Source organism: Lynx rufus, unplaced genomic scaffold (genome assembly GCF_022079265.1).
Source record: "Lynx rufus isolate CCGP_SWC_20201006 ecotype Redwood Valley unplaced genomic scaffold, mLynRuf1.p SCAF_2, whole genome shotgun sequence".
In the NCBI taxonomy this organism is placed as follows: domain Eukaryota; kingdom Metazoa; phylum Chordata; class Mammalia; order Carnivora; family Felidae; genus Lynx; species Lynx rufus.
This window is the reverse complement of record NW_025814834.1, coordinates 123,493,252-123,505,633: the sequence shown is the minus strand read 5'-3', so window position 1 is coordinate 123,505,633 and position 12,382 is coordinate 123,493,252. Positions and strand designations below refer to the sequence as shown.

The 12,382-nt window shown below is 46.3% G+C and overlaps 1 protein-coding gene across 1 annotated transcript in view; it reads right to left on the bottom strand.

Moving 5' to 3' along the window:
- The window catches only part of CASQ2 (calsequestrin 2), a 63,498-nt gene extending 51,749 nt beyond the window's left edge, over positions 1–11,749 (bottom strand). Inside the window, exon 1 of the mRNA XM_047084927.1 lies at positions 11,452–11,749. Within this exon, the coding sequence (XP_046940883.1) occupies positions 11,452–11,685 (234 nt within the window). The 5' untranslated portion in view covers positions 11,686–11,749. The remainder of the gene's footprint in view (positions 1–11,451) is intronic.
- Between the last annotated feature and the right edge of the window lie 633 nt (positions 11,750–12,382).

The window sequence follows — 12,382 nt, the reverse complement described above, 5'->3', positions numbered from 1 at the left end:
GGAGCAAGTGCTTAAGGAAGGTTTGTTCCCTCTAAAGTCACTTGGGGCAACACCATGACATTGAGCTGGTAGTTAGTGAATCCGAGCCCACATCAGCATTACTTGGAGGAAGGTCTCGTGAAAACACAGATTTCCTGGGCCCACCTCAGAGTTTTTGACTCATCAGGTCTGGGATGGGATTTGTGACATGCACTTGCATTTATGATGAGCAATGCATCCCTGGTGACCCTGATGCTGCTGGTCCCAGGCCCACACATTGAGAACCACGGCTTACAACGGTCTCTAACCTATAATCACAATCTTTTATCACATAGCATCTTGCGATGTCCATACAGACTGAATGAGAAAGGCCAGGTTTTTCCCTTTTCACACTAAAAACATTGCTGGAATGGAATTTTTAAAAAAAAAAATGGCTTTGACTGACATGGGACCAGGCCGCGCCCTTTAACCTTGTTCTCAGTGGGGTTCTGTTGTGCCCCAGAGGCTGTGAAAATGACATCTGGCAGTCCCGGAGCTGACCTCTTCTGGTAGCTCCCTCCTCAGCCTGCCTTAGAAGGGAGTCCCACAAAGTAGTCACTATGTTCTGGAAGCCAGAGAGACACCAGCCCTTTTCTTTTTAAATTTTTTTTAACGTTTTTATTTATGTTTGAGAGAGAGAGAGAGAGAGAGCACGAGCACAAGAGGTGGGGGACAGAGAGAGAGGGAGATAAGAATCTGAAGCAGGCTCCAGGCTCTGAGCTGTCATCACAGAGCCTGACGCAGGGCTCGAACTCATGAGCCATGAGATCATGACCTGAGCTGAAGTTGGACGCTCAACCAATGGGGCCCCAGAGACCAGCCGTTTTCTAACTAAAACTTCCATAGTTTGGTGCACCTCATCCAAAAACACACACACAATGCAAGAGGTGCTTCAGCTGACGGAGAAGCTTCCTAAAGATAAAACAATGAGCAGACCAGGAGCTCTTTGACTTGTCGCTCCCAGAGCGCGTGGTGAAAAGCAGAAGAGAAGCCTGTTGCTGCTTGGCTGAACCGTATCAAATGTCTGACCACTGTCTGTTCTGCTAGCATCTGCTAATGACAACAAATAGCATGGATATCCAAAGCGTGGGGACAGCAACATGCTCTCACGTACCCAATAGTTTCAAGAACAGCCCTTTGTTGTGCGCCAAACATGTGCCAGTCGCTTTACACATCCCCTTGTTTCTCTTTGTAAGAGCTCTGTGCTGAAGGTATTGCGGTTTCTAATTTTACAAAGGAAGGCTGGAGGAGTGAAGTGACCTGCCTGTGGTCACACACTAGTGCAAGGACTCCAACCAGGTGGGTCTAACTCCGAGCTGTGTGCTTCTCTGCCAGGGGATATTGAGGGCTCCCGTTTATGTGTTGTGTCCACTTTTTTCTTTGAGTCTGGGGGATGCTCTCATTGTCTTCATAAATAAATCGGGTGAGTGTGGTCAGATACGTTTGGTGTCCTGAGCCAACTTGGCCGTGTGTGTCGGTGTGAGGTACAGGCAGGTGAGCATGTGAGGGAGTACCTGTTGGCTCGCCTGGCCCGCCTCCATGCCCAGCACACAGCAGATGGTGAGGAGAGGCCGGTCTGGCGTGGGGCACCGGGCAGCAGGCAGGCACTCCTGGAACAGGCTCTGCGGGCACTCAGAAGCGGGTCTGGCCGGCCCAGCCCAGCATGCTGCAAGATGGCGCACTGGCCATCTTCCTGCATGGCTGTCCAAACAGAAATGGCTTATCTGGATAAAATCACATCCAGTTTTCAGAAGAGGGAGCCTCTGAGGCTTTTTTGTACAGACTCAGTACTCTGGACGGCTGGCTTTCTTGGTGGAAGAAGTCATTTTAGATGCTAAGGCCGAGCTGTCAATTATACAAAAATCCTCCACACCAACCACTGAGACTCAAACTACAGGAGAGTGGGGCTGCTGCTTTTAAAGAAAAACTGAGTGATTATGAAACATTTTATTTTTGACTTTTTATTTTACTGCTTTATCTTATGATAGTTTTATAGTGGTGACTTTCATGGTATCTCACGTCTCCATTTAAACATGTTTAACTTTGGGAGAAGGTCTACCTAAGGGATTTGATGGCCAGACTTGAGTAACATAGTGAGAGAAGAAACTTCCAGTGGTTTAGAAGTTCTGAGTCAACAGTGTGTTTTCCGTTTTGTGAATCTCTATTCCATCTCTATATGGAAGGAAGAATTTCACTGTCGTCAACTCAAGCCATGATCTTATAATAGCACTTCTGTCTTTCCAACATCTGCCCCTGGGAAGTGCACAGCAAATTCTCATCAAATATTTGGGCGGCACTTGGGCTCTAAGGAGATCTGCAATTTAAGAGTGGGCATGGTTATACATCGTGGGAGAGAGGACTGGCTTTATGTGAGGGTTCGTTCCCAAAGCCAAACCAAAATAAGCCTGACCTCATCCAGTTTTACAGAGGGCAGCAGGTGCAAGTTTGGAGAATGCCATTTTTGGGCAGTGAACAGTTGGAAGAAATACCTGAATCCTGTGTGTGTTGCTATTCTCTGCCCACAGCTCCCACATCATTCCATCTGTAGATTTACTCGACTCCAGCAACTTAATTTTGCCTTCCTCTCCTGGGGTTTAGGAATGCAATCATGGGGACATTTGCCAGTGCTAAATAGGTTTGAAGGCAGGGTCAGCCTCACAGAGCCCAGAAGTTTCTGCCCATGCTGGATATATACTTGGGACTGAGAGTCCCGTGGTTTAAAAAAAATCAGTTTTACCCCTATGTCAATGGGACTAAGCAAAGATGACAAACAGGTCCCTGAATCTGACAGAGTCAACCTAATTTTATACTATTCCACTCAATGCTTTTTTGGAATAAATTTCATGTTAAAAAGAGATCAAGGACAAATATATTTTCAATATAGGCAACACATTTATAATTGCTTGCCTTTCCCTCTCTTTCCATCCATCCATCCATCCATCCATCCATCCATCCAGTGTTTTCTGGATTTTTATTAAATCCCAAGTAGGTGCTAAGCATTAGCCCATTTGCTCACACTGGTCATTTTGGTTCAACATAATCCAATTGTACAATTAAATGTTGCTCAAGCATGGGTGAGAATCCAGAATACAAGCTAAAGACTCTTGTCCCTTTTTAAGTTGGCCTTGCTTACAAACACAAAGCAATCCCTTTCAGCTGTTCCTTGGTTTAGTGGAAGGAACATGTCATTTGGAACCAAACAGACATGAATTCAAATCCTGAAACATGCTCTGCCATTTTATAGCTTTGTGACCTTGAGCAGTCTACTTTCAGGATCAGTTCTTTGCAGATGATGTGAACAAATGTTGTTAAGAGTTAAGCAAAGTAACATATATAAAGCGCCCATACTGGGTACGCTTCATGGTAAATTCATAACAAGTGCTATCTCCCTTCTCCTCCTTCTCTTCTGTTCACTTAACATTCACTCAACAAACACCGCTGAGTGCCCACCATGAGTCAGATGCTAATGTAGGTGCTGGCATACAGCAATGAAGAGAACATTTTGCCTCTGCCTTTGTGGATTTTACATTCTCTAAGGGCGTCACACAACGGGCACCGTGCCAGCCAAGCTCTATGGAGAAAAGACAGAGTAGGGAAGACAGGTCAAAAGGAATGCTCAGAGAGTGATCTGTGTAGGAGGTCAGGGAAATAACTTCTTTCATAAGATGCCATTTAAGCAAAGAACTAAAGTTCTTTGAAGGTGAGTTCTTAGTATTAATGAAAGAACATCTCCTTAGCTGTAAGGGGCCATGCCATCTGCATTTTGTAAGGAAGCGGGTATGAATATTTGATGGATCAATGAAAGGGTGAATGTTTCTCTTTGGGGAGCCATGGGCTAAGTTTCACATTATAGAACACTCACGAGTTTGCTGTAACCAGTTTTCTCATAGTTTCCTGTTAAACATGGTATAACACCTTAGTATCCCCTATTCTCTAGGGTTCTCTGATTTGTCATTTCTTGGCAGAAAAGGGCAATGCAACACAGCAACCCAATAGATGTTTTTCGTCTTTCTGAAGGAAAATGCTAGACTCTGACTGAAGATTTTACTTTCTGATCTGACCTTAGAAAACCCTGTAACTCAAAGGGAAACCTCTCAGGTAGGGTAAGGCTTCCCATGAGCCCAGTCATCCCCTTTTAAGGAGGTCCAAAGTGTGAATCACTGACTGTTAGAGAGGACAGTGGGAGTGCACTGGGAGGCTTGGGTGAGACCCAGAGCAGATTTGAATCCCTACAGCCCCAGTAACCAACTTATCCCAGCAGTTCAAACCAGAGGTGTGCTAACCGGTCCAATAGCACTGGAGAGAGGCAAGAGACAAAGGGTCAAGCAATTACAACACGATTCTGGTCATCTAGAAAATTTCTCTAACCCAAGAGGCCAGTACTATGCTTTGGAAACTTTAACATGCCTATGAATCACTTGGGAAATGCCATTTAAATGCAACCAGCACCCAGGTGATGTCACTGGAACAGCTCTGGGTTCCACATTTTGAGCATCAAGTCTCAAGTGCCTGTAAACTTGGCTGCACGCGAGAATCACCCAGGGAGCTTTTAAATTCTGTAGTACATAGATATCATCTCTTACCTCATCATCAATGAAATCAGGATCTGGGGGGAGAAGACCCAGGCACCAGTATTTTTAACAATTCTGTGGTGATTCCAATATGCAGCCAAGGTTGAGACCTATTGCAACCGGCCAAGAACACAGTCTAAATTTCGAGCAACAGGTGAAGAGAATTAGCAGTTGATAAGCACTGGGTATATATTTCAGACTCTCAATTAGGCATCCTACATAGATGAACCTCCTAAACAGTAATCAGCATAACCAAATAATAATACCTGATACGTGTACAGCTTCTTATAATGTTATCAGAAATTTCCATTCACCTGCTTTCATTGAAGTCTTCTCATTCACTGATAGAAACTACGCGACTGGTTTAGCAGAGGAGCAAAATGCGGGGCTCATCTGTGACTTGCCCTGGATCCAAAAGCAAGTGTCAGGGAATTTCGGCACTCTGAACTCCAGTTGTCTGCTTTTCCTGAGCATGGCTCCCTCAACTGAGGTCAGATGTAAGGGGACGGCCATGCTCAGAAAGCGCACACGAGAGTCACGTCAATGACGCTGGGCGCACTGGCGGGTCTGAAGAGGTTGTGCTCCCAGCCAAAGATATTTCACTGATGTGCAAATCGATTAGGAGACTAGGTTCTGAATAGAGAAGGGAGCTCGGTCTGTTAGGGACCTTGGTAGACTCAGAGCAGCAGCAGCAAGAGATTTGCTTAAATAGTGGCAGAACCCAGAGGCTGACATGGCCCAGGATTCTGATCCTTGATTCTGCTACAGATGGTGGAACCGGCCTCCCCCAGCCCCATAGGGCCTCATGCATAATCTGTGCCAGAGTCACCATCTAAAATTATTGGAAAATAATCTGCTTACCAGTCCTGGAAAATTGGTCATAACAACAGGCTGTCTTCTTCCTGGTGGATAGGCCATTTCCAATAATTTTATGTGACCATCCTGCAATCAATATCTAAGAGGGCCCAGGACAAAGCCACTGGGCAGGTTGTGTGTGGATGGCAGCAACTTTCATGTGGTGAGTGGAAGTCGGACTTCCATAAGCAGGAAGAAGAGAAGGTCCCCAGAGGGGGACACAGAGGAGCAGCCTCGGACCTCACACCCCAGCTGAGGCCTGTTGAAAATAACAGGAATACCAAGTCAACCTGGCATGAAACTACCAGGATGGTGTGGCTGTTCCTGCAGGACCCTGGGCTGCCCGCCCTAGGGACTGCCTAAGGGACCTAGCTCCCCCTCAGCAACTGAACCGGTTTTCACTGTTCACAATGAGGAAGGCACAGCTCGTTCATCACTCGTTCACTGGCTCATTTGTTCATTTATTCATGCTAACGTTACTCAGAGTCTGGTAAGAGCAGTGGGTATTTGGTGAATTAATATTTCTGTTCAGGGATTCACGATACTTATTTTCATGTTCCAAATCGCTCAGTAACTTGCCTGAGAAGATCCCCCAAGGCTTCTCCTAATCCAATAAATATATATCGGTTATGGGTTGGCCTGTTTGCATGCTCCCACAAAACACATGTACACACTTAATAGTATCAGCTTTGAACATGAGGGGTGCCTGGGTGGCTCGGTAGCTGAGTGTCTGCACTGTGACTGAAAATGTGGAAGGGGTCTAGTTAATAAACGGTGTTGGCGAAGATTAGTGCATCAGGCACGGACTTGGCAAAGCCGGGGAGAGCAGAGGGAGAGCTGAACATGGGGAGGGGGTGCTTCAAGAATCTGTGATCATGGGCAAGCCACTCGTCCTCTCTGGGGCTTAGCTGCTTACGAAAAAGCAACATGGCACCGTGTCACAAATCCCGAGCTCTCTGAAAATGGCCTGGTGTCCTCAGTCTGTGAAGTGATAGGGTTAGGCTGGGGCCGTCTAAAATCGTGACTCAAGAGTGGAGTGTGGACTGCAAGTTGCCGGTATTTGTGAAGTACTTCCTGTTTGCCAGAAGCTGTGCTCTTGCCAAGCCACCACCGCCGTCTCTACATCACCAACATGGAGCCCGAATGCAGAGGGGCATCTTCCTTGGGAACGGGGCCCCAGGTCTACCTGACTCGGAAGCCCATGTTAGAGCGCACCACTTCTCAAGTATTTCGACCCAAGACAGATGGGTGATGTTGGAGGACTTTCTGTGACACCCTTTCTAGAGTGTGTGATAGCAGCAGTAACTTGCACGGCAGTTTCAAGGGAAAAGTAGAAGCAAGAAACAAAAGGACAAGGAGGAATCAAAATCACCGGGCACATCCTCCTCCTGTGCCTGAGTCCGGTGAGGCTAACAGAATCTGGCTGCTATGGTGTAACTTAGTTATGGTCTGGGCTGAAGCTGGAGGAAACAGCATACAGCATGGCAACTCCCTTTATAATTGTGTTGACACCTCAACAGGAAAATGGGGGAAAGGCACCGAAAAATAATTCATGGGAGAAAGAAATATAAATGGCAGATAATTTTATGGGAACATTCCATCTCGCTAAAAATCAAAAAATTTTCATTAACACTACAATGAAAACCTCAACAGACAAAGATTTTTAAAACTGAAAATTATGTCAGCATCCCCAAATGGACAACTTATCTTAAGAATATGCATGGTCATACCATGGAGTGCTAGGCCAGCCTTAACATTGTTTGTCAAGAATATTAAACTCTTTCGTGACACAGAAATACAATGTACTGAAGTGAAAAAAGCAGGAAATAAAACTGTATAATTGGTATAAACTCACTGAAAACTGTACGTTTACATATAGACAGAAAGTACAGGGGAGAAATCTATCAGAACGTGAACCGTGTTGCTTTCTGGGTGGATGCTTTTATTGCCTTCTTTTTCCTTTTCCATATATTCCAACATTTCTAAGTGAGCATGTGCTATTTTGTGGATAAAATGCCCAACCAGGAATCGGGATTCCCAGCTGCCTGAGTCCTGTCACTACAAAGCCACGGCTATGAAGTAAAGGTTCAGAACAATCTAGATGGTGTTCAAAGAGAACGTTTCACCGAACATGGCATCCATTCAGCCAGCCTCTACAGAACGTCTCTATAGAACTAGCTACCACGCACTGCCCCTGGTGCCCTCCAGAGCCAGACCCCGGCCAAACTGGAATGCAGTTTGAGCTCGGTGTCACCTGGTGACATTTAATTTGCCCTTTTTCTGCCCAAGCTTTTAGTGACTTTCTATTCTTTCCCTACTCCTCTTCCCCCTTGTCAAACCCTGTTCCCGCACGGGACTCAAACGTGGTCAGATGCAGGTATAAGTGACTGGCAACATTTTAAAGGACTGCTACTCTCAGACGGGCTTAACTGTGTTTGGAGAAAAATCCTCCCCTAAAGGAATGAGACCCTCATGGGCAAATTTTAGGAAAATCGGGTGGGAAGATCCTTGAGGGCTGTCAGAATCCTTGCTCTTGCGGTTCCCTCCCCAGCCCTTGCTTATTGGCCTGGTAAATTTTCCTCGTTTTCACAAACCAGTTCTTCCTTGTTATACCTTCCGTGTCTCTCCTGGGAAGCAGGGCCCTTGTTCTTTGTGCTCTGGGAGTACCTCCTAAGTTGCTCTACTCTTAACAGTGACTCCATTGCATTATAGTTTTTTATTTGCCCTTCTTCCATAATAGGTCAAGAGCCACCTGAGGGTCTCATTTTCCTGTGTCCACAGCATCTATCCCAAGACCCACCCTCTAAGTAACAGACAAATGACTGATTGATCAGCATTCAAGACCCTGAGTCAGGGAGTGACCTGCTCACCCTGTGGAGGGGGATGTTTCTGGGTCATTTTTCTTGTCATCCCTTAGAACGGCGGGCAAAATATACGCATGACCATAGTTCCTCTGGGTTTTTAGCAGAATGGGGTGGCCCTTACATGACAGGTCATGAGCTCCTAATCCCTAAAGATGTCTCAGGTGTTTCAACTGGGGGATAGCAACTAATAACTGTAGAATGAAATCAACTTAATAGGTTGGAATCAATATATTTTTTTTTAATGAAGACAAACAGAATAGACTAGAACAGAAAGAATAAAACAGAAGACAAAAGAATTTTGTTAAAAACCCAAGTATTTCTCCAAATAATAATCAGTATTGTCCCATGAAATCTGTGTTTCCGTTGTGTATGTGTCCCTGAGTACTAGGTTGTGGCGAATTATGACACAGAGATACCAGAAGCCACCTTCCTGAACTGGCTGGAGGAGAGGAGCCAACTGTCCCCTGCACTGTCCACCCATGGCTGAGACCTCACTTCCTGTGGGCATTGGCTGGGGGCTGCGTCCTTGCCTCTTATCCCCCTAAAGCCACCGTGCTGGAACAGGCAGCATACTTCCCTTCATGCAGGTCTCAGGTCCAGGGAATTCAGAGGACAAAATAACTGTTTTGACTATGAAGAAAATGCAGAGGCTTAAGTCACTCTCTTTCTACCCATGGGATTCTTGGAATCAGTTTTGTCCTGGACTCTGAGAAAGAGCCTGCACCTGACAGGTACCCCCAACACCCCCAAAACCTCCCTCCATTCCCACCCCTCACCTCCATCCTCACTAAGGGAGCATGGTCTCCTGCCTGGTCGGGGCATCTGCATAAGTAGTGCCTCCCTCCAGGGCTATGCGCTTCTCAACCGTGAGTGTGATACAGCTGGCCTCACCAGGTCTGGGCCCACGGCAGAGCAACTCTAAGGCAGACTCAAAGCGATCCTCAACAGAGTATCTAGCAGCTAACTGAACACTGTCTCATTTGGTTCTAGTAATATTGCAGTGCAGGGGCTAAAACCACCTTTGCCTGCACTAGTTGGGTGACCCTGGGCAACTTACCTTCTCTGTGCCTCAGTATCCCCCTGTAAAATGGGGATGGGAACTGTACCTATGTCACAGAAATACTGTAAGGATTAAACTAGCTAACATATACAAAGTGCTTAGAACCGTCTCTGTAAACAGTAAGCATTCAATAAATCTTAATTATCGTTACATAATTATCTCTTAGGCCTATATGATGGTTTTTTCTATATTTATAGATGAGAAAATGAGACCCAGAGGAATTAAGCAACCTGCCCTATGTCATGTGCCCAGGAAAGGCAAAGCCAGAATATAAATCTAGATCTCCCAACCCCAAGTTCTGTGTCCTTTTCCCCTAAGGATGCCCACCTCAGCTTTAGCACCCTGCAGGGCACCAACTATGTCCTATGGGTCTCTGCCAGGCACTCTTGGATCAAAGGGGCGTGTAGGGATGGTGAGCCCAGGGGAAAGTGTCTTCTCAGGGCCCTAGGTCTTTGCGGGAGATACATTCTTGGGGGAGAGTGTGTGTACGTGTGTGCATGTGTAGGTGTGTGTGCACATGTGTTTTAATATGATGGGGCATCAGAAATGGGAAGTCATTGCTTGTACTAGCATTCTTTTTGAGTTCCAGGCTGCCAGACAGTGATGAGCATATAGGGTAGGATCTTTATGCCTTCAATTAACTTTTTCAGTCTCTCAATAACTGAGTATGGCAGTTTGAGACAGAGACAATGATATGAGCAAGGATTTCAGGGGCTGAGTAGCAGCTATGCTATACGTCCTGGTTTTTTTCCAGCCTGCAATGTTCCCATAGATAGCACAAAGATCTAAAAACTGTTCCTGCTTTCTCTTTGCATGCAACCCACAAGATGAACGTCCACTTGCAGCCCCCAGGATAAGCCTGAGACAAAACATAATGGTAGTGGTGATATTTTCTAAACGCTTAGTTTTTTGTCAACCTGAGCTCTCTGTAATGACCAGACCGCCACATATAAGTGCTCTGAGAATAGGTGCTTGTATGATGATCGGGAGACACTGAGGATTCTGAAGTACTTTTTAAAGTATCCAACATATTTGACTATATGTCACATGGCTTTCATGGAGTTTATTTGAATCTTTTTTTTTAAGATTCAAATCTATATGAGTTTCATACATGGTAACTCTCGTAATCACAATATTTGATTAAGCTGAGCTTTCTGAGGTGCTAGTTAACAAGCTGCTGTAATTCTCAAATGTCTCTTTCCACAGGTCTGTGCCTGGGCTGGGCACGGGGCTGATAAGGGATCTTGGTGACTACTAGAATTCCTGGCACTCACAGGTGCTCCTGAAGTGTAAGTGACCTTACACTGTCCAGGAGGCGCTGCAGGAATTGGCCCTGGAGCCCTCACCAAGGATTAGAGGATGGGCCCCACAGTGCCAGGCTTAACAGACAGGCCATGTAATGTAGATAAAACAAGAACTGACTTCAGCATCTGCCCTGAACTCACACCAAGAACTTTCTGAGGCAAAAAAAAAAATAAAAATAAAAATAAAAATAAATAAATAAATAAATAAATTCCCGTTAATTAGTGAATGTGCAGCTAAAGATCTTCACACATGTACACTGTGCAATGTTGACTGAACCCAGATCACAAGAGACGAAGATCACTTAGTGATATTCCCCGGCTGACCCATGGAGAGAAGCAAGGTCAAAAGCCTCCTGTCTCTCCAGGATTGCGGCAAAAGTTCAGGGAGCAGAGAGTGGGGAGTTAGCACACCAAATGAAACCAAAATCGTCTCTGAATTGCATTTCACCAAGCCACTTAACCAAACTTTTAAAATTATCTCAGAAAAATAGTTGCTGGGACTATTGCCCTTGAAAACTCAAGAGGACCATCATGGGACAGATTTTAAATCAGACCCATGCATTGTGCAACACATTCGATTGTCCCTATTTTAGGAGTCAGGCCCCACCCTGCGTTGTTCACACACCCCAGCTTTGCAACAAAAATATCTTCAGATTCACATGAGACTAAAATGCAGCCGGACTTCAGGACACAGTCTCCGCTCCTGCGTTCCCACATCCCCAGGCCGCTGGCCAGCCCGTGCTTGCTGGGACAAGGTGGTCAGCATGCCCCCTGCTTACCTCCAGCACAATTTCTTTCAGTTGGAACTGTTTCTGCGCGACTTTGTCTGAAGACACGGGCTCGTGGTAGTAGAGGCAGAGCAAGTCGTATTTCTTCAAAACCTGCTTGAAGTTCTTCTCAGTGAGGCTTACCACGCGGTCCTTGCCGTCATACGTGGGGAAGTTGAGTCCCTCTTCTGCCCTGCAGGAGGACAGCAGGTAGACCCCCACGATGAACAGGTGCGTTCTCTTCATCTGGGAACAGTTTTCGTTTCACTTTCCCAGAAAGACTGAGGGCAGGAAAGTGGCCGGAAGACTCTCAGAGGTCTGGTTGCAAGAAGCGGGGGAGCAGAGAGGCAGATTTGGTCCCTCCTCTCTATCCCTCCTGGGCCTGGAGGACCAACTCTCCACTGCCTGGGCTCCAGCTACTAGTACTCCTGGGCACAGGACACAGGCGTGCGGAGACTGAGGGCCGGGCCGGGCCAGGCCCCAGATACTTCGCATAACTGGGCCCAGCCCCTGTCTCATCAGGAACTCCATTTTTAGGATGCAGTTGTCTCAGGCTAAAAATAAATCATGCAATGAATAAAAAAAAAGTTAGATATGACACTGTTGAGGGATTCGCTGATACAGTTTGTCAGAGGGGTAGCAAGGGAGGAGGCAGGAGGGAAAGAGGAGAACTCGTGCACAAGGAATAAGGAGGACAGCAAGGTCAGGGAAGAGAAACTCAAGGAGGGAGAAAAGATGAGAGGGGAGAGAGATGGGACCGTAAACGAGACAAGCTAGTGGAGACGTCTGCATGTACACAGGGCCACCCAGGCCTCAGAATCGTTCGATTAAGAAGAGAAGTCAGCCTGTCCCCTCTGGGTGGGCTGCCTGTCCCCCTACCTACTCACTGCTCACACAGTCCAGTCCAGGCGGACTTCACGTTCTGCACCTGCCTTTCCCTGCC